We start from the raw sequence: 20654 nt of genomic DNA, 5'->3' as shown, positions 1-20654 counted from the left end.
CTGCAAATCCTCTGAGTGCTTGATGTCTCTTCCTCCTCAGGGCCCGCCCTTCCATCAAGGACTGCTTCAGTAACTCCTGGCTCCAGGACGCCTACCTGATGCGCCTCCGTCGGCAGACCCTCACCTTCACAACAACCCATCTCAAGGAATACCTGGCCGAGCAGCAGCGCCGGCGGGAGGACTTGGCCACCAAGCACAAAGTTCTGCTGCGGTCCTACCAGAGCTCGCCGCAGACGCCCACCAGCCCCGTCAGTGTGACGACGGTGCCGCCTTTCGCACCGGTCACCCAGTGACAGCGGCGTGCGGGGGAGGGGCTTTCAGACAAGACTTGCGGGCCGAGGCGTGTGGCGGCCCCTTCAGGTTTGAATGGGCACAGCAGCTGAATAAAAACCTCAAGAAACCAGCACTGGCTGCGATCAACTGAGATTTATTTTTCTTTTTTTCTTGGCTTTGAAAGAGAATTCTTTCGCACCGAAGGAAACTCTTAGTTGCAAGAGCCTGCTTGCATTTTTTCTTCTTCCTTTTTTATATAGTGGAGACAAGACGTCGTCCCACAGCCAGTACCTCAAGGTTTATAACTTTATATACATTTTGGATTAACTGGACTGACTTCCTTTCTTTACGTCAACTGCAGTGTATAGTGTGGAAATTGAACTGATAACCATGAAAGGCCTAAAAGTGACTGAAAAAAAAAAAACTTTTCATGAAAGCTAACCTAGATTCCGGAACTAAACACCACTGCATAAAACAGACGCAACACCTTTAACTTTCTAACACACTTTTGATTCAAGGATTATTCTACAAAGTCTAATTGTGTCCTTGACTAAAGCCAGTGTAAAACTCTGCTCGTAGTTCTTCACAATAGGCATCCAGATTATGTGGGGCGGCGGTATTGTTTCTGCTACAGCACCTGCGTTTTTATACTCCTGTAGCATCTCCATGGAGACTGTAGCAGTTCAGGTGCATCTTCTGTGTGTGTCTGTGACATTTGGACGACACTGAGTGGGGAGATTCTCTACAAGGGCTACTAGAAAATACACATTTTTATTTGCCCCAATGTCCAGAGCTGAGACGGTTCCTCATCCTTACAGCAGAGATAAGGCTACATAAGGTCGTTCGGGAGATATTTCACCCAAAGAGAGATCTGTCACTCTTACAGCCGTTGTGCTCTTAACCCCAACACGCACACGCAAGTTTTGGCCTCAGGTTCAACAGTAGGCCGTGATGCTTTACAGAGCGCCGACACTGAGGTGCCTCCTTGTGCCTGTTATCCATGTGCCCAGCATAAATTATTTTCAGAAAGTCTTCAACGTCTGCTGAGAGTGGAGTTTCAGTTGAGATGTGTTAGGATCTGCTAGTTTGGCTGTAATACTGAATGGCTAATAGCTAATGCTTTTATTTTTTTCCCCCATTTTTTTTTTATTTGGCAGAAACTTTTTTTTTTTAACATATATAAATAGATTGATCTTAAATTGTTTAATTGGCATGTGAAACATTATCAATGACTATGAATATACAATTTATTCACATCTTGAGAAAGTCAAGTGCATCTTTCTTTTCAAAGCCCACAGGTGAAACACTCAATTGGCCTTTCTAACAGCACTAAGGGAAATTCAAAGAAAATTACAGCCACCTCCACCAGTGTGTGTGATCCAAGTTGAGTCAAATGTAAGTACATATGTTTCTATCAGTAACGTAGTAAATGCCCTTGTTTCGCTGGTTTAGGGATGATATTGTTTCTTTCATAGTACGCAGTCTCGAGAAGGAAAATCCACCTTCTGGCGAGCGTTGTTGAACTTTGACTCACTTCTTTTCTCTCTCGACCATTTACGGCGTCATTATCAAGCTAAGACAGGAAAGCACAATCAGACGCTGAGAGTTGGCTTCATTAAGTGTCAACATAAAGAGCTATTTAAAATTACTGGCAGATTGTTGGTAATTCTGAAGTTACTGATGCTGTGTCTTTGTACTGATTGACAAATGAGGGAGGCTTTATCTACATTTTATTTTTTGTTGTTGTCAAGACAAGTTTAAGCTGTTTTGAACGTTTGAAATGAACTTGAATGATAACATGCAGGATTAGCATGAGAATGATGATGTTGCAATTAAGTGAAGCTGTACGTGCAATATTCAGTACCATTATCTTTGATAGTGTAAAATCAAATACAAATAAGGTTTTAAAAAAACACAAAAACAAAGAATAATGAAAATGTTTTGCTCAACTGAATGTGAATGCTTTGTGTGCATTTTGCAATCTGTTTATTTATTGAGTGACTGTTTTTTGTTAAAGCTTCTGCTTTTTGTTCAGTGGACAATTCTAGTCTGGCATGGAAAAGCATGACAGCTGTTAAAGTTCTGAAAAATAAAGTGAATATATTAATACTGTGCATTATTTTTTTCCCCCCCTCTGTTTCTAATTGAAAAATAAAATAAAAATACATCTGTGGCCTTTCACTACACTTCCCATCGGCTGTATCACAGCTCGCCGCGGGGAAAAAGGCAATTTAATAACATTTGTCAAACACAGTTTTAGTAAATGTGATCTATTTAGAGTCATATTTCACATTGTATTTGCGATATTTCACATCTACTTTCACGCGTTCCTCTCTGTGTGCTATTTACGGACGGTCCCTAACTTCCGCTTTCTCTCTGCCGGTTTCAAGGCTGCCCCGTTTGCCGGCAAACTGTCCGACGACGTCAGGACTGGGGGACTCGCGAAAAGTTCCGATGTTGACAAGAAAACGTACATCCTGTTAGAATAAAAAAAAAATAAAAAATAAGGCATTGAAAACAAACTTTTCAAGCCATGAGTACTGCGTGACTTACGCTTTATTTACGCAGGTAATATTTACGAAACTAAAAAGCCTCACAATCTCGCTAAACGTTCAAAACAACATCCGCAAACTAGCAAAGCGTGGAGCGAAATTCCCACTGACAGCCTCTTCCAATGGGCTCCCTTGAAACCGTCCACACCCGTGTTTCTCCTGGCCAAATGGATGAAGTTCAGCTACCCAACTTAACAACTCTTTTAGACACTTAATTTAGCACTTTAAAGGACTTCTTTAAATACATGGATGTATTATTAGGCATCCCAATAGACTGGTTGTTAAGTTTTACCGTCTGTACGGTTGTCTGTGGACGGGGAGTGGCGTAACATAACTAATTGTCGAGTTTTCATCCCCCTTCCTTGTTCCTTTTTTTTTTTTTTTTTTGGTCCGAAGCCTTGCAAGTAACTTGAACGGCGACAGCTTCCTACTAGTGTTTGAGTGACGCATGTAATGGACCATTCGTCGTCGATAATCACGCAAGTCACCAGAGACGATGAGAAGAAAAGGGCGAGTCGCGCTGCCGAAGAGGAGGAAGAGGAGGAGGAAGATGAGGAGGAGGAAGAAGAAGTAGAAGGAGAAGGTGAGTGCGCGTCGAGAAGTTTCCACTGAACTTTCCTGCGCGAGACACACGGCAGCGTGCAGGGGCGCGCGAGAGGTACGGCTCATCCTCGACTGTATCGTCCGTCCACTTCCGGTCGCCCTCGTGTGTCCGTTTACTTGCGCGGTTGTAAACTAAAGTCAGGAAAAGACGCAGCTGGAAATCAGACTGGGGGAAGGTGTGTTGTTGTTGTTGTTGTTGTTGTTGTAAACGGGCCCTTGTTAAATCACAGATTTAAAAAAAAAAAAAAAAAGAAAAAAAAAAAGAGAATATTCTGAATATTATTTTTTAAACTAGACCGAATTTAGGGTAATACCTAGATTTGGAATTAATCAGGCACGTGGATGAATGAACGCCGCACAGACAAACAGATTGTGTGGGGCTCCGGTGTGGGCGTGGTCATTTCGACAGCTCCCCGTTTGTTGTGTTATTGTGTGTTTGTTGGACTGCGTGTCCAGCCTCACAACGACACACGTCAAGCAGATGTGGCTTTCAAAAACAAAAAAACTCGATAACACAGCAGTGCAGTCATCAACACTGACTGTTCAAATAAGGTCCGCCTTCTGCAACCAGACGTCGGTGCTCTGTGGGCATCAAGTTTGTCCACCGCTAAGAAAGCTGGACGGACACGTTCCGTTTTTTTTGTTTTTTTTTTAATTCATCCCCAAGGTGGCAGCACCGCCCGCTTTACCGCGTGCACGCCATCTCAACTCAAGCCCGGCTTCCTGTCCCAAAGAGTCCAGATGCCCCTCAGCATGGCAGCTGTCCGGGAGCGAGGGGCCGCGAGGGGCCGCGGTGGAAGGACAGAGGGAGCTGCTCTGTTGCCTGCCCTTCTCTGCTTTCAGACGTCGCTGCTGCATAGCTGAGAGCACGACGAGCTCCTCCGCTTCAGAAAACTCCATTGTCCCGCAGACTCGATCCCGTAGCTCCCAACCACTCCATTTACTGCTGTGCTGAATATTTGCAGCTCAGCCCGAGCCAAATGAAAAATGCACATATGCAGTCCAAGAGTGCCACCCCCCCCCCCCCCCCTTTTTGTTGGAAAGCACTTTGGCTACAGAAATCAATTTGAATCTGAATTTTGATTTGAATTTTGGCCTGCTGCGTCGTGTCGGGTTCTGCTGAACGTGGTTGCAGGATTAGGTTTAACGACGCGTTGCGTCTCGTCTCCCATAATACATAGCAAAGTTAGGTAATGCATTATATAATTTGAACTATCTCCAGCTCATAAATCTGTGATTTCATTAAAAAAAAAACAAAAAAAAAAAAACGAGTGTGCATGTGAGAGAGAGAGAGATTATCTTCTTTTTGTTTTATTTTTAGGTAAATTCATATTGGTGTCTGCCTCCACAACATTAGGCGGCGCTGTACTCTCATTTTACGCCATGCGGGCCACACTATTTTTTTGCACAATAAACAGTCTTGACATTTAGTTGTGTTTTATATAATAAACAAATAAGTTATATAGTTACCAAGTTGTTTTTTTGCAATAATTGTGTTGGCACCCAATGTGCTCATCATCTCATTCTACCTCCCGGTCGAAGGCAAATTGATGTTCTCTGTGTCCACGCCAGGAGTAATTGGAGTATGAACGAATAATCCTGGTTTCTCGAGTTCTGAAAACCCGGAGAGCTCGCCAGACTCTGACTTTGAGGAAGGTGTTTACAAGCATTTTTAAACTGTGATTATAATCGGAGTAAGGCAATACTCTGATTAGCTAAGGTGCACGTAAACAAACTGACTGATAATGAGGTTGCAGCATTTCTAGCAGGGGCAGCAACGACCTTGCACCGCGGCCGCGGGTGTTCCGGCCCACTGAGCTGAAAGCGAGTTTACCTGCGACTGCGAGGCTTCTGCGAACGGGGCCGCGCCTCAGCTTCTATTCCTATCCAAACGCAGGGAAAGCAGGCGTCCCGTGACCGACTTTCTCCCCACTCGGACACCCGATACTCTGTTACAATGTAACAACTCGCTTTACACAGTGCGGGGCAAACTAGTGTGGCAGCTTCCTATTGGACGAGCGGGAGTTAGGTCAGGTCGCGTCGAGGTTTACACACTTTGACGTTTACAAATTTAGAAGCACTGCCAACCCCGGACACCGAAACTGATTGATGTTTTTGTTCAGAAGAGACAGAAATGCGGGCCGTTAGCGATCCAGACTTTTTGACTGGGTCACTCCACCGTGCGACCTTCAACGAGTCATCTTTGACCTTACGCTTTTTCTTTCATTCTCATGACTATTGACATTGCATTTTGTCACCGAAGGCACCAAAACTACGTGTCAACACACATGGAATTATGGAGGAAACGATAAAATTGTAAAACAACTTAAACATGCTTTATATTGAAATTCTTCCAAATAGCCACCTGCTCATATATTTGATGTCTTCAGTCAGTGTCCATCTACAGTGTAGAAAGCTGTAAAGATAAAAAAAAAAAAATGCATGAGAAAGTGTGTCTAGACTTTTGACTGGTAGTGTGTGTGTGTGTGCCTGTCTCTCTCTCTCTCTCTCTCTCTCTCTATGTATATATATATATATATATATATATATATATGTATGTGTGTGTGTGTGTGTGTGTGTTACATATCCAGCTTCAAGATTTCTATGAACTCCATGTATTTGCAGTATTAGTAGTCGTACCCAGAGTAGTTGTATACGTGCAGATTCGGACTGGAATCTGTGTGGCCCCAATTTGTTGCGGTCACCGTACTACTCAGAGCTTCACGTGTGGGTGTTTGCAGCTGTCGGGCCTCGCGTCCCTGCGGGAGGATTATTTAGAACTAAATAGCCAGCGCCAGCGGGCCGGCTTTGTGGGTCATGTTTTTTGTTATTGATATTGATTTTGATTTTGATTTTGATACCACGAAATGCAGCTGGTTTCGTTGGGTTCAGGGGTGACAGTTTGCCAAGAGTGTAAAAGTTGAAACTGGGGGAATAGCAACCCTGTCAAGGTTAACCTAGGATCTTTCTCTGTAAAGTGCAAATAGTTTCTGTTGATATTTTAACCCATCATTTTCCACATGGTTGACTCGCGTCCCGTAGTTTAACTGAAACTAAAAATTCAAACTCACTATTTTGCACTTCGTGACCCGTCTTTTTTTTTTTTTTTTTTTGCTTCTGAACTCATTCTATCATGTGCCAGCTGTCAATGCATGTGCAGCATGAGATTGTGTATATGTTGGCATTCGCGGCATGCACATGGTTGGGACGCTTGCAGAATGACAGTATGTCGCAGAGTCTACGGTGTCTGTCACTGCATTAATTAACTTCTTTTATTTTTTTCCTACGCATGCTCCAAACTGCAGAGTAATTGCATATCGGCTGCTCACGGCTACGCATGTGTGTGTGTGTATATGTGTGTTTTGGAAAATAACAGCCCTCGCTTATTACCTGCTAATGGCCTTGATGGTGCGTGCATCACCTCAACCTACACACAAAATGTCACCGGCGGGTCCGCCGCCGAGTCTATTCCCGGCTCGCTGATGAGCAGCGTCAGGAACGCGGTAATGGTGATGTTTTCTCCAGCTCCACCAGCCTCACCTGCCCAGTTCCCTCACACGTGTTGCAGAGGCAGCGAGGTCCGACACCAGCGAGCCGGGCTGCGGCTCTTACTCCCCAGTGGGTTGATGCACTTTCGGCCTCCACTCGATGAAAGCGGTCAGCAGGCCAGAAGCCAGTGTGGATCGCGCCTGAAGAAGTAGGTCAGACTTTGTGCAGGGCTCAAGTCTGAAACGCAGCCGATTAGGGAGTTGATTTTTTTTTATTTTTTTTTTTTCTTGCTGAGCCTTCCTTTTTTTTTGTTGCTGGGTCCACTTTGAGGTTGCACGTGTTGCAAATACTACTTGCAACCATCAGGTGCTGTGGGATTGAAGGTACCAGGGTGGGCAAACCTTTTGACTGGTGGGGCCACAGTGGGTTCTACATTTTGACAGAGGGGCCGGAGCAGCAGCAGATGGATGGAGTGTTTTGGTGAACCACCTCATAGGAGAAATAAATATAGCATGGGAGAAATCATGTGCTTTAATGAAGCCCCACCGCATGTAGCTCTTTATTGAAATGACTCTGAAAACACTGAAAAATGGATGAAATACAGCTATTTTATGACTCGCCGACTATTAATATCATTTCTTCAACTTTGGCGAGCTGGATTAGAAAGCTTAACGGGCCGCAGGTGTCTCACTAATGGACCCACTGGTACCGCTGCCTACTGTCTGACCTGGGTCATTTCATTTTCTTCATTTTTATCCTTGACTTTTCTTGTGCTTGTAATTTGGGTTATTATGGGTTGATTTGAGTTGATGTTTCTCTCTGCTGATTTCACATTGAATTGTTATTGGGTTTGGATCCTAAAACCACACAAATTTGTCGACCTGTCGTTATAGTGCAGGTCAGTCCAAAAATTTAGTCCAACATCATAAATGAAAATCATCAATAGTAAAATACGGGACAACATTTTATTTGAGTTTTATGTCTTATTTAAGTTGATATTGATGATTAAATAGAGGCCCGTGTGTGACAAGGCCTGCTTTAAATGGTTGCTGCCTCGTGCTACTTTGGCAATCCATGCACGTTTGCACCCAAAACAGGCTGAGAGCTTTGCCATGTGCTCCACGCTGAGGCATCAGATGTAGTGCGGTCTGAGTGGCACGCTAACACTTCAGCTGACAGCTCTGACTGGTCCCCGGGGCACCGCTAATCTGCCACCCGCGGTTTTCTCCTTTCCCTGAGAAGGCTGACTTTCATCACTCGGCCTCTGTTGATGAGATGTTTTCTGCCACCTGCCTGTGCCAATAGTTGTGTACTGGACCACATGTAGGACACCGAAGAGCCTCCTGAATGCACCTTTTATGGCAGTTTTCTGTTGGTCATAGACTCCAAGGACCTTTGAAAACCCACCTGATTGGAGTCCAGTACAGGTGAACGGGTAAATTGGCTGCAGGAGAACGGTTTCAAATCAAGGAGTTATTTTAAAGCTCTAGACTGTCTAATTGTTGGCATTTGGACAACAGAACACAGACTGGAAGTGACTGCAGTCATGCGGTGTCTTCACCTGACTATTTTGAGGGTGGAAACGAACACCTAGACTTTGTTATGCAATGTCTTCTAACCTTTGGCTGGACAACTAAAATAAGCGTGTGGAAGCGGTGCACAACGTGATGGTTCACAGCAGGGGGGCTGACAGACCACAGCCGTGTGCACATCAGATACACTGGATCCCTTTTCGCACCAGTGCCAAAGATTCAGTGCTGCCACGGCAGCTGAACCCTGGTACAATAGCTTGTTGATTTGTTGCAGAGTGATGAGCGACACAGACGATAAAGAACATTTCACAGCTGTTCCAAAATGTAGACTGATAAGAGCTTTCAGGGATTTCATATATTTAGTTCTCATCCCTTCCTGGAGGATGGTCTTCAGGGAAAAGTCATTAAATAGTGACGATGAAGAATTACCAGCACTTCTCTGGAATGTCACAATGGGATTGTCTACTGTGTTCCAGGTGACGTCCACTTCTCTGGGTCACGGAAGCCAAGGAGTCGAGGGCTCCTGCACAGTCTCTTCTGCTGCCTGTGCAACCAGGAGTTGGAGCCTCCGCCCCCGGCAAATAGTGACACACCCCTCGTGATAGAAAGAAATGGGAGTTTGCCAAAAGTAGGTTTCCTCCAACGTCCAATCTGTCTTCCATCTCTCTCGTGTGGAAACCTGTCTCTTTCTCCCTCTCTCTGAGCATCGTGATTGGCTGCCATGTGATTCGCCAAAATGCATGTTTCTGAGTCGGAACCGTTTCATGTTTACATGAACATCGACACCGCGCTGGGAAATATTGCACGGCAGTATTCAAAAGTGCTCAGTGTTCTTGTCATCAATCAGCATTCTTGGATATGATTGGAAGGCTGTGTGACTGTGTATGTTATGGAGATGTTCCTGACGTCGTACTGTCCAATCACTATTACTGTCACACGGCAGCCACATCACTGTCTGTTTGGCTCACGGCAAAACACCGTTTGGGTTTCAGGAGAGATTAAAAGCAGGGGTCATGTAGCCCCTTAACATTTTCCGGAGTCTCAAGGGTTTAATTTTAGCGCATGGATGATGATCAGTTATTGAATAATACTCCAATTATTAGTAAGATTTTTGGGTAAAGCTTGTTTGGATTTGAAAAAAAAGAAGAAGCCATTTTCTTGCGCTAACAGGATTTCCTAGTCTACAATGACATATATAGTGCTGATTTTTGGACAACTAGTGCCTGTGGGGAGGCTGATCATATTCTTGGGAAACAGCCTGTCTTTTGGCAGCAGCCGTTTCCAAGATCAAGTGGTGAAAAAGCTCTCAGGTGTCTACTTCAGATTAATGCATGACTTCAGCCTTTTATGGATATTTGATATTCTAGAAGTTATTTGTCACATCTTTCCAAGTCCCCAAAATAAGTTGCCGCTTGCTCTGTGCAGGCCAGGCAGGGGAGAGGGGTGGGGGGTGGAAGTCTCAGTTTTGGTTGTGACAAGCTGTCATGTCAGTGTTGCGTGCCGCTGCTGTTGCTGCTGCTCTCCCAGACACACTCTGCTCTCCGTCACTCTTCTCACCAGCGGAGTGGATGGAGCCTCCAGTCACCTGCCTGCCATTTGAACTCTGATTCTTTGAGGACTTGCACCTAATTCATGGAGTAAAAACTTGGAGCAGTCAACTCCCGTCTGAGAACCGATTCCCTGATGTATCTGGAAAACTCTGAGCAGTGTAGTCCGGCCACCGTGGAAGAGGAGCGGTCCTCCAAAGTTATGCTCACTGAGCAGTACCAGCTCCCCGAAAAAAACGTGGTTGAAGATTTAGCCAGTCCTTCCAAGAGAAGCACCGAACCCATCAAAGAGGACTTTGATGACCAGATTGTCCTCGGTGGGGAAATCAAAACTTGTGTCTGTTTCTCGGAAAGTTGCAGCGCAGACGAAGAGGAGCCCGAATCCAGCTGCTGCGATGGAAACTTTGAGAGCTTTGAGCGGTTGTCAACCGCCGGTGATGGATTTTGTGAATCCGACCAGATTGTTGATCAGTTTGAGACTGCGGGGTTAAGCCAAGCTTTCGACGAGCGGGCTCAACACTGTGAGTGTTTTGAACCTTGCAAGTCCCCGGGACACTGTGCTAATCATAGCTTAACCTCCGACTGCGGTCCCTGCTGTGAACACTGTGGCGAACACCTCCGCTCATCTCAGCAATGTAAGCCCTGCAATCAACAATGCGACCCGGGGCCAGAAGAAGTGGCAGCCTGCCACTGTGCTTTTGGTCGGTGCGAAATTCCCGATTTCATACATGACGAGTACAGTGAGAGCCTCGAGGCACAGCAGCACGAGCCTTTGGATCAGCAGGACGGCTTCTGCGACAGTGAACCAGAAGATTGTGAAGAGTTTGAGACAACTGCTACCGTTTCTGATTCAGAGGACTCGTTGGACTGCAACGCCGACCCGTGCGAGGACGACCAGATGCCGTACCAGAGTGAGTGCAGTGACGACGAAGCGAGCGACCCGCCTGAAGAACATGAAGCTTTTGGGGAAGAGTCGGGAACAATAAGCCCGTCGCATTCTGACAACCCAGCTCACTTTTATCTCGATGATGATGAAGATGTTTCTGTCGCAATGGAATGTTGCGAGGTGTATCAAGAGAATTACCATGTGGCAGACGTGTCCAGTGATCACGATGAAGAGAGTGAAACCCACTACGAAATACAACCAGAGTATGAAACCACAGAGCTCAGCAGCAGCTCAGAGAGGACCTCTGATTTCTTCGAAGAAGAAGACGGCTCCTCCGATTGCTCCTCTGTCGAAACCAAATCCTTTAAAACGTGCCTCGGCAGTATTCCTTCAGATCCGTGCTCCGATTCATCTGAGGAATCAGACAAAGGAGCTCAGGAAGATTCAGGTGATGAGCAAATGCAGTGGGAGTCCTTTGAAGACGACGAGGAGTTGCAGCAGAGCGACACACAGGGTATGAATGAGGACAGAAAGAAAACACCAATCGTCGACATATTTATCGAGGATCACTTTGACCTGTTCGACAGAGACGATTACTATGGACGCGCTTTTACTCCAAAGCGTCATTACATCTCGTGCTTTGATGGGGGAGACATTGATGCCCGCCTTTATCTGGAGGAGATTAATTCCGAGGTGCAGAAAGTTGCCAAAAATACACATGTGCGCAAAGAAATCGACGAGGACACACGTTTGCACGATGCCCCCGATCAAGCGGGTGAAGATACAAACGAGGAGCATGAGGAAAGTCTCAGAGACGAGACCTTATCTGAGTCAGCGAGCGAATTGGAAAAACAGCCCGATGACTGGATCATAGAATCAGAGTCAGATTTAACAGAGAACGAAGGTGAGAGTGATGAAGCAGAAGAAGAGGTTTCCTTGTTTTGCAGCCGTGATCTGGAAAGTTCCGACCACAAAACAGACGATTCTGGACAGTCCCGAGGTCACAGGGAGAAAATGTGGCCGCCGTTTGCAAACGACATCTCTGTTGAAGGTGACGCTTACGAAGATGAAGTGTCTGAACCTGGCTACGAATCTCTCTGTAAAAACAGCTCAGCCCTGTGTGCTTTTCAGCCCACGTTTCCTGATTCCAAATCAGAGAGCACAGGAGACTCTGAGGACAATGAACTCTTTGTGTGTTCAGAAATGGAACCGTATTGGTCGCTTGCAAGTCATCACGACGCCGTCGATTTAGTCGAAGAGCCGTATGTTGAGGAATATTATGCCTATCAGATTAGAAGCATAGAGATGGCGATCAAGCAGGCTTTGGGTGGACTTAAGACGACAGACCGTTCGTATCATCAGATATGTGAAAGAAAAGCAAATGAAATCTGTTGGAGCAAAGCCGAAGATGCTGTTTTGTCCCTGGATGACAGTGAGTCACAAGCACAACTTAGCGGACAACAACAACAACAACAACAACAACAACAAAGCACCCTCGAGTTGAACAGTGACTGTGGGAGGAGGGAACCTGCAGAAGAGAAAACTCCTCCATCAGGCATAATTCACAGCGTGGCCTCAGAGGAGGGCGAGGGAGCCCCGGAACAAAGTCAGGAAGAGGAAGAGAGCGATGACGAGTCCTGCGACTGCGAGTACTGCCTTCCACCGGTAGAGCAGGTATTTCAAAGCTTTTGTTTGTAACACGTTAATGCACAGCAGGGCTGAAGCCGTCTCTCAAGAAGAATTCCAAACAGTTGGATGGCAAAAAGTCATCAGACAGGTTCTGTTAAATGCAGTACTTCACACTCCCACTGTACTTCCCTGTCCCGCCAATGTTTATCGCGTCCGTCCCAAATATTTGCGAAAAGTCCAGTATTTAGTCCAGTCTACTAAACATGTCCTGACCCAGGGTCTTTTCTACAAGTGTTTGTAAGGCAAATATTTCTCTAATGCAGCTAAAGATAAACTGTAAATAAGAGTCCAAAAGTAACAAAAAGCGTACATTTGGGTTCTTTGTGGGGGAACCTTCGGTTTAAGCCAGGGAAGTTGGCAAACAAAATATCCAATTACGAAATAATCAAGTAAATACCCAGAACTGATGGAGAAACGCGGGACTGTCCTCGAAGGCGCTCGCTGTCGATACCTGTGGTCTATTTTTACACTGCCGAGCCCCAACGGCGAACAAGATACAGAAGCTCTCGGCTTGGCAGTTTGCGTGGAATCTGTGTCAGACTCCGGCCCGGCCGTTATCGTCACATGGTCACAAGTGCATCCACGCAGCGCGGCAGTGCCACACGCGGGCCCTCAGGTCGTGCCAGCTCGTTTTTAGCAGCAGACTCCCATTAACGAGCAGCGAGAGTCGGGCTGCTCGTTGAAGGACGGATCACCGGCGTGGCCTTATTTACATTTAACTCCATCAGCTGTGGCAGCAGCTGTGTCGTGTCTGACCTGGACACGTCCAAATGATCACACAGATGACAGATGAAAAGTGTGTACATTCTAAATAAAACAACATGCTGGAACTTCTCTTCTTCTATCAGACATACGATCTGGTCTGCTCGGGGAAAGGGTTGAACGTGTCTCTGGTTTTTATTTTTTTTTGTTCAGGCTCCAATCAAAGCTCTGCTCCCGGAGATTGAATCCAGCGATGCTGGGAAGATCTGCGTTGTCATCGATTTGGATGAAACGCTCGTGCACAGTTCCTTTAAGGTAAGTTGGCTGATGTTGTCCATTTTCTGAACGCGACTGTAGCAGACACACAAGTTAGTGTGTGTGTGTGTGTGTGTGTGTGTGTGTGTGTGTGTGTGTGTGTGTGTGTGTGTGTGTGTGTGTGTGTGTGTGTGAGTGATGGAGAGCCATCGGCTTGAATATGATGTGGGTGATAATGTTTGGAGCACATGTGATATGTACCTATGGAAACAGACGGCAGCTTGTGGCACCGGTTGGCCTGATTTTCTAACGGTGCAGAGAAGTTGCACCTTCACCCTGACAGCTTTCTTAGGGGGGTGGAGGGGTGGGGGGGGTTGACCGAACCAGTCAGTGTTCTTAGAGAATCGAGAGTCGGTCGTGAGAGTCGAGGCAGTGGCTGGAAGCTCGTAAATATCGCTGGTTGTTGTAGCGAAGTTGCTGCTTTGTTGGCAGTTTTTTTTATCAGAAATCAAAATGAATGACAAAGATTATTGAATTACCTTGCAAACGTAAAGAAAAATGGTGCAACTCCGATGGAGTTACACTTGCCAGGCTTAAGTAGGTGTGACAAATAGTGCAAGGATTTGCACGACAGCGTTTTACATATTTTTAGGATGCACATGACTTATTTTTAACCGATGGCCAGGGCTCATTTACCAGCGGAAGCTGATGCACTTGGACTAGGAAATAACTAATCTTCAACATGGTCTTGGTTTAAAAAAAAATATGTATGTGAAGAGAATGTGTTTAAATCTCACTGGACAGTTTTCATTTTGAACGCAGCCAAATGAAAAGCCAGGAAGTGAAGATGGTCGATTGAGTTTCACAGCTTTCACACCGACGGCCTTCCTCTAAATCCCCTTTCTGCCTTTTAAGGCAGCACCCAGTGAACAATGCACTGAAGGCGAGTCGAGGCTCCCCTGACACCACAAATTATGTAATGAATGCCATGTGATGTTTAGTCCGTCTCAGGTCTCAGACGGTCCTGAAGAGTGTCAGCGAGCTATGTGTAAACAGGGTCAGACTCACTAAACTCTGCCTTTAACGCAAGGCGCATAATAAAAACGTATTATTAGTTTGACATACATACTAAACATAGTGCGGCAGGTTTGGAGGGGTTTGTGCGTCTTCATTATGAGTGAAGATGTGAAATATTTATTGTGTGAATTAAAAAAAAATTATATTATATTCTGTGGCAACAAATGAGGTGGTGGAAATTCTGCACATGTGAAAATATACAAGGACTGATCTACAATGACCTTGTTATTACTGAGGAAGTTAAAAAAAATAAAAAATAAAATAAAGTGGTATGGTGATTAAACTGACAGGAACATTACAGATTCTCACAGAAAAGCAAATATTTAGATTTTAAACTGGTGGGAAAAAAATGAACCAAACTAAAAAGAATCATCTAAATTCCATGAAGCCATTTTATAAAAACCAATTACACTCGATGACAACTTCCAGTCGATGTAAGATTTCAATTTCAATTTGAATTTCAATTTGAATTTTATTTATAAAGCACATTTTAAAACAACAAAGTTGACCAAAGTGCTGTGCAGAGATTAAAACCTAAAGACACGTTAAAAAACAAGTTAAAACAAACAAGATACGACTTAGTATGAGTTGATGAGATGACTTCTGAAGTTTCCAACTTGTCCTGGGCTTCATGTGCAGTGACAGACCAGGACGCTCAATGCTCAGCCAGCAGCGGGCCGTCCTGCGTGCATGAGCTCATGGTTCAGCCAGTCAGGAGCCAGAATTAGAACGCCGCTTGTGTCTATTCCAACACTTGAGAAGATATTTTCGGTGCGCGACCTGCCAAGATAAATCATGCATATTTACCAGACGTGTCACTTTGTGTTGCGCGTGTATTACATGGAGGGAAGGAACATGAGCAGCTGGGCTTGCAGGATAGAAGTATTGGAAAATATGTGTGTTTTTTTGAAAGATATTTTGGAAAAAACACTCTGTTTCCTCTGTTGTGTCCACAGCCGGTCGACAACGCTGATTTTATCATTCCAGTGGAAATTGATGGAACAGTTCACCAGGTAGGTCTCCAACAGGAGCATGCAGACCTTTGCTTTTGGTTGTATTCACATGTTTGTCACAGCAGCGCAGTGCGTGCGAGGTCGTGGATCATTGAAAAGGTTTTCACCGCAATTTCAAGCGGAGGACAATTCCTTGTCGAGTCGCCGCTGTGGTTTAGCAGAGCCACAGCCACCGTGTCAGCTGCTCCTGGGAAAGTCTCAGAAGAGCAATAATAAGGTGATCAGATGTTTTCACGCCGTGCTCGCGCCCTGACGGCTGACGGCTCCCAGCAGCAGGCGGCTATTTTCACGGCCTGATGAAATCAGGGAACCCTGGCAGGCTTCTGGGAAATCAGACACCATCAATCCCACTCGGCTCCCGCTGGATCCGGCGCTCTGCCTGGTGGCCGGCGCCGCCGACGGCCCGGCTCGGCCTGGGACTGTTTCCCCCGCAGGCGCCAGACTGTAACTGCAGTCAGCAGAGTGGCCTCCATCCCTGCCTGCCTGCCTGCCTGCCGGGGGTCGGAGGAGCCTGGGTCTGCTTCAAGTAATCCAGGATAGGCTGGCTAACCAGGGGAAGGCCTGTTCAGGAGGACTTGGTTCAGAAACAAGGCTGCCAGCATCCAGTGGGAGGCGTCAACACAGTGGTGGAGACTCTACGTGATACGCAGCAACACACCGTGTAACCACAAGGAAAGATTCTGAATTACCGCACAACCACGAAAAAATGCACAAAGATACGTGTCAGGTTTTTTTTTTGACACATCATTCACTTTCCTGTTTGCAATGTGACTAAAAGAACCGTTCGTGTTCTGGTCTGTCTGAGAGTCAGCCATAGACTTTCCTTGTTCCTGTTGTTTTGAAGCAGCTGATCAGAGTATAGCCGCTAGAACCTGTCTGACCTGTCTGACACCTGTCTGAACCTGAGAGCTACGTTAATGGGAACCAAGTCATACGAGGGGCAACCAGTTTGCTCCACTCTCCTAGAATAACACATTCTCAGTTAACCTGGAGTTGTATATCATTATTAATGATACTCTGATACACCGATCACGGTCATGAGTTCTCAGTAATGATCAACACTGAATTACCAAGGTTGGATACAGATAATATCAATATTCAACACCTTAATTCTATTACTCTGAGTCTACAGAGTTCACCGGAACCTCTCTGGACGTCAGGAATAATAGAATATTTTCAACATCTTATTTTTCAGATACTGTCATTTTCAAATCTATATAAATAAATACAAGTGTGATTACAAAAGAATTGCGACAGAATAAAATGACATCGCAGTTCACCGAGTTGTGCAGTTCTTAGAACAGGCCTGCGGGGGGGCGACTCATGTGGTCCTTGGCGGCTACCGGGTGCCCGCAGGCCCCTGCACTAGAACAACCTAGACTACACCACTGGGTCAACATGAAGGGTTCTTCAGGACCGCGGCCTTTCTTTTTTTTAGCAACATTATTTTCACCCTGGTCACCTTTCAGTTCGCTGTTCACCAACACTGTATATCACAACTTCAACTCTCTTTCTCTCGGACCCACAGGTGTACGTGTTGAAGAGGCCCCACGTGGACCAGTTCCTCCAGCGGATGGGAGAACTGTTCGAGTGTGTTCTCTTCACTGCCAGCTTGTCCAAGGTCCGACTCCCCTCTCCTCTCATCTCCTCCCTTCTCCTCCCCTCTCCTCCCCTCTCCTCCCTTTGCTCCTGTCCCCTCCCCTCTCCTCTCATCTCCTCCCCTCTCCTCTCGTTCCCTCCCCTCTCCTCCCTTCTCCTCCCCTCTCCTCCCGTCCCCACCCTTTGCTCCTGTCCCCTCCCCTCTCCTCTCGTCCCCTCCCCTCTCCTCCCTTCTCCTCCCTTCTCCTCCCGCCCCCTCCCCTCTCCTCCCTTCTCCTCTCATCTCCTCCCCTCTCCTCCCCTCTCCTCCCGTCTCCTCCCGTCGCTCCCGTCTCCTCCCTTCTCCTCCCCACTCCTCCCGTCTCGTCCCATCTCCTCCCCACTCCTCCCGTCTCGTCCCCACTCCTCCCCTCTCCTCCCATCTCCTCCCCACTCCTCCCGTCTCGTCCCCACTCCTCCCATCTCCTCCCGTCTCCTCCCGTCCCCTCCCACTCCTCCCTTCTCCTCTCATCTCCTCCCGTCCCCTCCCCACTCCTCCCCACTCCTCCCATCTCCTCCCATCTCCTCCCGTTTCTCCTGTTCTTGCCACTTGATTTCACCGCGACACGAGTTGTTCCAAAACATCAAACTTACCGGCAGCCCGGCGTGACCTTTGACACCAACAGCCACACATCAGGCTATTTATGAGGCCTGTCAGACGAAGACTCGCCGGCGGAACATTTTGACCTCTCACATTTACCTCAGACTTTTTAGCCTCGCTGTCTTTAGGCTTGCGTTGCATTTGGGCCACTTTGCTTCTCGCCGAGGTCATTTTGGTTCGTGCACAGCTTGAGTTTGAGTGAGTCAGTTCGTCTCTGCAAGTGTGGAGCACACAGTCCAACACTTTGAAGTCTTTGACTTGCAGACAACTGTCCTCAGGTCACAACCAATGTCCTCGTTAAAAACTATTCCCGTCCTCTCCTTGCCATATTGACAAGAACACACACACACACACACACACACACACACACACACACACGTCAGATGTTTCAGTTTTCCGGCCACTTTTTCAAACATCAGTGAAGATATTGCCAGTGCCGCAGGAGCAGCAGGCAGAAAACAACGATCCCAGATCAGCTCATCTCCTTCTCTGCTGCCTCTGCAGTACGCTGATCCTGTGTCGGACCTGCTGGACAAGCGGGGGGCCTTCCGGAGCCGCCTCTTCAGGGAGTCGTGCGTCTTTCACAGGGGGAACTACGTCAAGGACCTGAGCCGGCTGGGCCGCGACCTCAACAAGGTCATCATCATCGACAACTCGCCAGCCTCCTACATCTTCCATCCCGACAACGCCGTGCGTAAATGTTTTTTTTTTTCATCTCCTGTCTTTTGTCTGTTTTCCTACGATGTCGTCTAAAGTCTCACACCAGCTTCCTGTTTCCTGTCAGGTGCCCGTGGTGTCCTGGTTCGACGACACGTCCGACACGGAGCTCCTGGACCTCATCCCCTTCTTTGAGAGACTGAGCCGAGCGGACGACGTCTACGCTTTTCTCACAGAGCAGAGAACTTGCAGCTAACGGGAAAGCGGCGGGACAAGAGTCGCCAGCAGGTGTCGCCACGGGGCCACGGAGGCCGGTGGGCGGGGCCACGGAGGCCGGTGGGCCGTCCCACCGGCACCAGGACCACTCTGCAAGAAAAAAACAAAAACACTACCAGCCATTCAGTCTTCTGATCTCTCAGTTTAGTGCATAAAACTGAAAAAAACAAAGAAAAAAAAAAATAAGCCGCCGGTGCCGTTTGGTGCAACATCTCATTGTGACGTTTCCTAGTTTTGCCTTCTTTTTTTTATTACTGAGCTGTTAAAGGTTGACTTTGGTACAACCTTTTTTTTTTTTTGCTACTCAGCTAGCGTGTTGTCGGCGTGTTGTCGGCGTGTGGCAGCAAAGACAGAGCGTTTTTGTCAATTGAGCTGCGTCCGTCGGTCGATGCAGCGTTTGTGAAGGTGTTCAGATGACTGAACCCGCCAGTCCTTAACTCTCATTAACCAACACCTGGGTGTACCTGGTATATACATATATATATATATATATATATATATATATATACATATTTATATGTATATATATATTTTAGCAGGTGCTTCCCTGCTGCCCCATCCTAACACGCCCAGCTAATCATCTCCGTCCATTCTGTCTTGTTTTGTGGAGTTTTCAGAGGAAGTCACTGTCAAGTGGTCGGGGGTCAAAGTGTGTAAAACAAAAAGTTTCCTTTTTTCTGGACCGACGAGAAGCTGAGGTGGTTTTCAGCATGGCAGTTGCATTCATGGCTACATCTTCCGACGTGGCCGCTAACGGCTCAATGTGCATTCAGTCAGTAATATTTGTATTCACATTATTCAATGTGGGTTTAAACTTTTACAAAATCACCGCTCTGTATTCAAATCCAAAGACGGCAGACGGTTCAGATTTCACCGTCTCTGAAACTGAGATCACTGCAAAGTGAAATGTGGTTCAATTATATGTAATGATTAAAAGACAACGACCCCGCCCTCTCCAGATCCTCGGCAGCCACACTGGCGTTGTTTTTGAACAAGACGGATTTATTTCGCTTTTTCATGACGCGTTTTGCCGTTGAGTGAACCTGGCGGTCGGTGTAATACTGGTATTGCGCGTTAGAGGGCGCTGTGAATAAGCGTGACTCGGTTCAGCGCCCCTCAATGCCTTCTGTTGGCACACTTGAACCCTTGTTGCCCCTCATCAATGTGTCAGGTTTCATGTAAAGAACTGGTGCCATGTGTTTCAGACGCTGCTGCTGCTGCTGCTGCTGCCAGTTTGTACATATCAAAGTGAGCGCGTGAGGCTTTTCAGAGCAGAGGTGTAAACAGCAACGATGCTGCGCGCGGATGGTTTGATATTGGAACGTAACCTATTTTTAAATCATGTTTTAAGTTTTTGTATCGGTTAGGAACAGGAGTATTAATGTTGTGACTCAACTGACACATTTTGCAAGGTTTTTTTTTTTTTGTTTTGTTTTTTTGAATTCTGAAACTGCTGCTGAAACAGTTAAGATTAAAAAAAAAAAGAAGATATTTTTACTTTGCGTCAATAAAGCATGTTCTTGGGTAAAAAGTACATTTTTGTCTTCCTTTGAAATGTAACAAAGCTGGAAACACAGTTTGCAAAGATACATCAGTTGGTGAATTCTTACTTTGTTATTATTACAGCTTCTGTCTCTTCAGTTTTGCTTCCTAGTCTCTTATGTTTTACATTGCGAGCATTAATCAACCCTCTTAGTTGTCATTTGGGCCAAACTTTTTCACCTAATCTGTTTGGACTCAAAACCAATATACCACTTTCTTAGGAAAAGCTTCTGTGAAAAAGGAAAATTTAAAATTCTCTTGAATTTTTCAGCGTTTTAACGGTAAAACTGAGCTCATCACACAGGAACGACGACGCTGCTCC

General features: G+C 46.3%; 3 protein-coding genes across 5 annotated transcripts in view; all 3 read left to right on the top strand.

Moving 5' to 3' along the window:
- The window catches only part of spegb (striated muscle enriched protein kinase b), a 29854-nt gene extending 27472 nt beyond the window's left edge, over positions 1-2382 (top strand). Inside the window, exon 41 of the mRNA XM_076014037.1 lies at positions 41-2382. Within this exon, the coding sequence (XP_075870152.1) occupies positions 41-293 (253 nt within the window). The 3' untranslated portion in view covers positions 294-2382. The remainder of the gene's footprint in view (positions 1-40) is intronic.
- A 600-nt stretch (positions 2383-2982) lies between these two features.
- LOC142880252 (carboxy-terminal domain RNA polymerase II polypeptide A small phosphatase 1-like) lies at positions 2983-20324 on the top strand. 2 transcript variants are annotated; one of them, XM_076014036.1, is made up of 7 exons: positions 2983-3408; positions 8926-9077; positions 13487-13588; positions 15562-15618; positions 17147-17239; positions 18362-18547; positions 18642-20324. In XM_076014036.1, exons 1-7 carry the CDS (start codon positions 3279-3281, stop codon positions 18768-18770), a joined length of 849 nt encoding a protein of 282 aa, XP_075870151.1. In that variant the 5' UTR covers positions 2983-3278; the 3' UTR covers positions 18771-20324. The 2 variants fall into 2 exon arrangements, with proteins under 2 accessions (XP_075870151.1, XP_075870150.1); XM_076014035.1 differs by lacking the exons at positions 2983-3408; positions 8926-9077 and adding an exon at positions 9105-12556.
- col18a1a (collagen type XVIII alpha 1 chain a) overlaps positions 11950-20654 on the top strand; it is a 91407-nt gene continuing 82702 nt past the window's right edge. For both annotated transcript variants that reach the window (XM_076014033.1, XM_076014031.1), the window contains exon 1: positions 11950-11953. The gene's annotated coding sequence lies outside the window, so the exon portion shown is untranslated. The remainder of the gene's footprint in view (positions 11954-20654) is intronic.

Source organism: Nelusetta ayraudi, unplaced genomic scaffold (genome assembly GCF_046127955.1).
Source record: "Nelusetta ayraudi isolate G7.1 ecotype Tasmania unplaced genomic scaffold, CSIRO-AGI_Nayr_v1 ptg000163l, whole genome shotgun sequence".
Lineage (NCBI taxonomy): Eukaryota > Metazoa > Chordata > Actinopteri > Tetraodontiformes > Monacanthidae > Nelusetta > Nelusetta ayraudi.
This window is presented reverse-complemented; position numbering and strand designations above follow the sequence as displayed.

What these genes read in the sequence shown, in the direction of transcription:
- LOC142880252 (XM_076014035.1), top strand. Translation starts at nt 10,133, where the DNA reads ATGTATCTGGAAAACTCTGAGCAGTGTAGTCCGGCCACCGTGGAAGAG. An exon ending in TTGATGGAACAGTTCACCAG is followed by an intron (nt 15,619 to 17,146) that starts GTAGGTCTCCAA and finishes TCGGACCCACAG; the next exon opens with GTGTACGTGTTGAAGAGGCC. An exon ending in TCTTCCATCCCGACAACGCC is followed by an intron (nt 18,548 to 18,641) that starts GTGCGTAAATGT and finishes GTTTCCTGTCAG; the next exon opens with GTGCCCGTGGTGTCCTGGTT.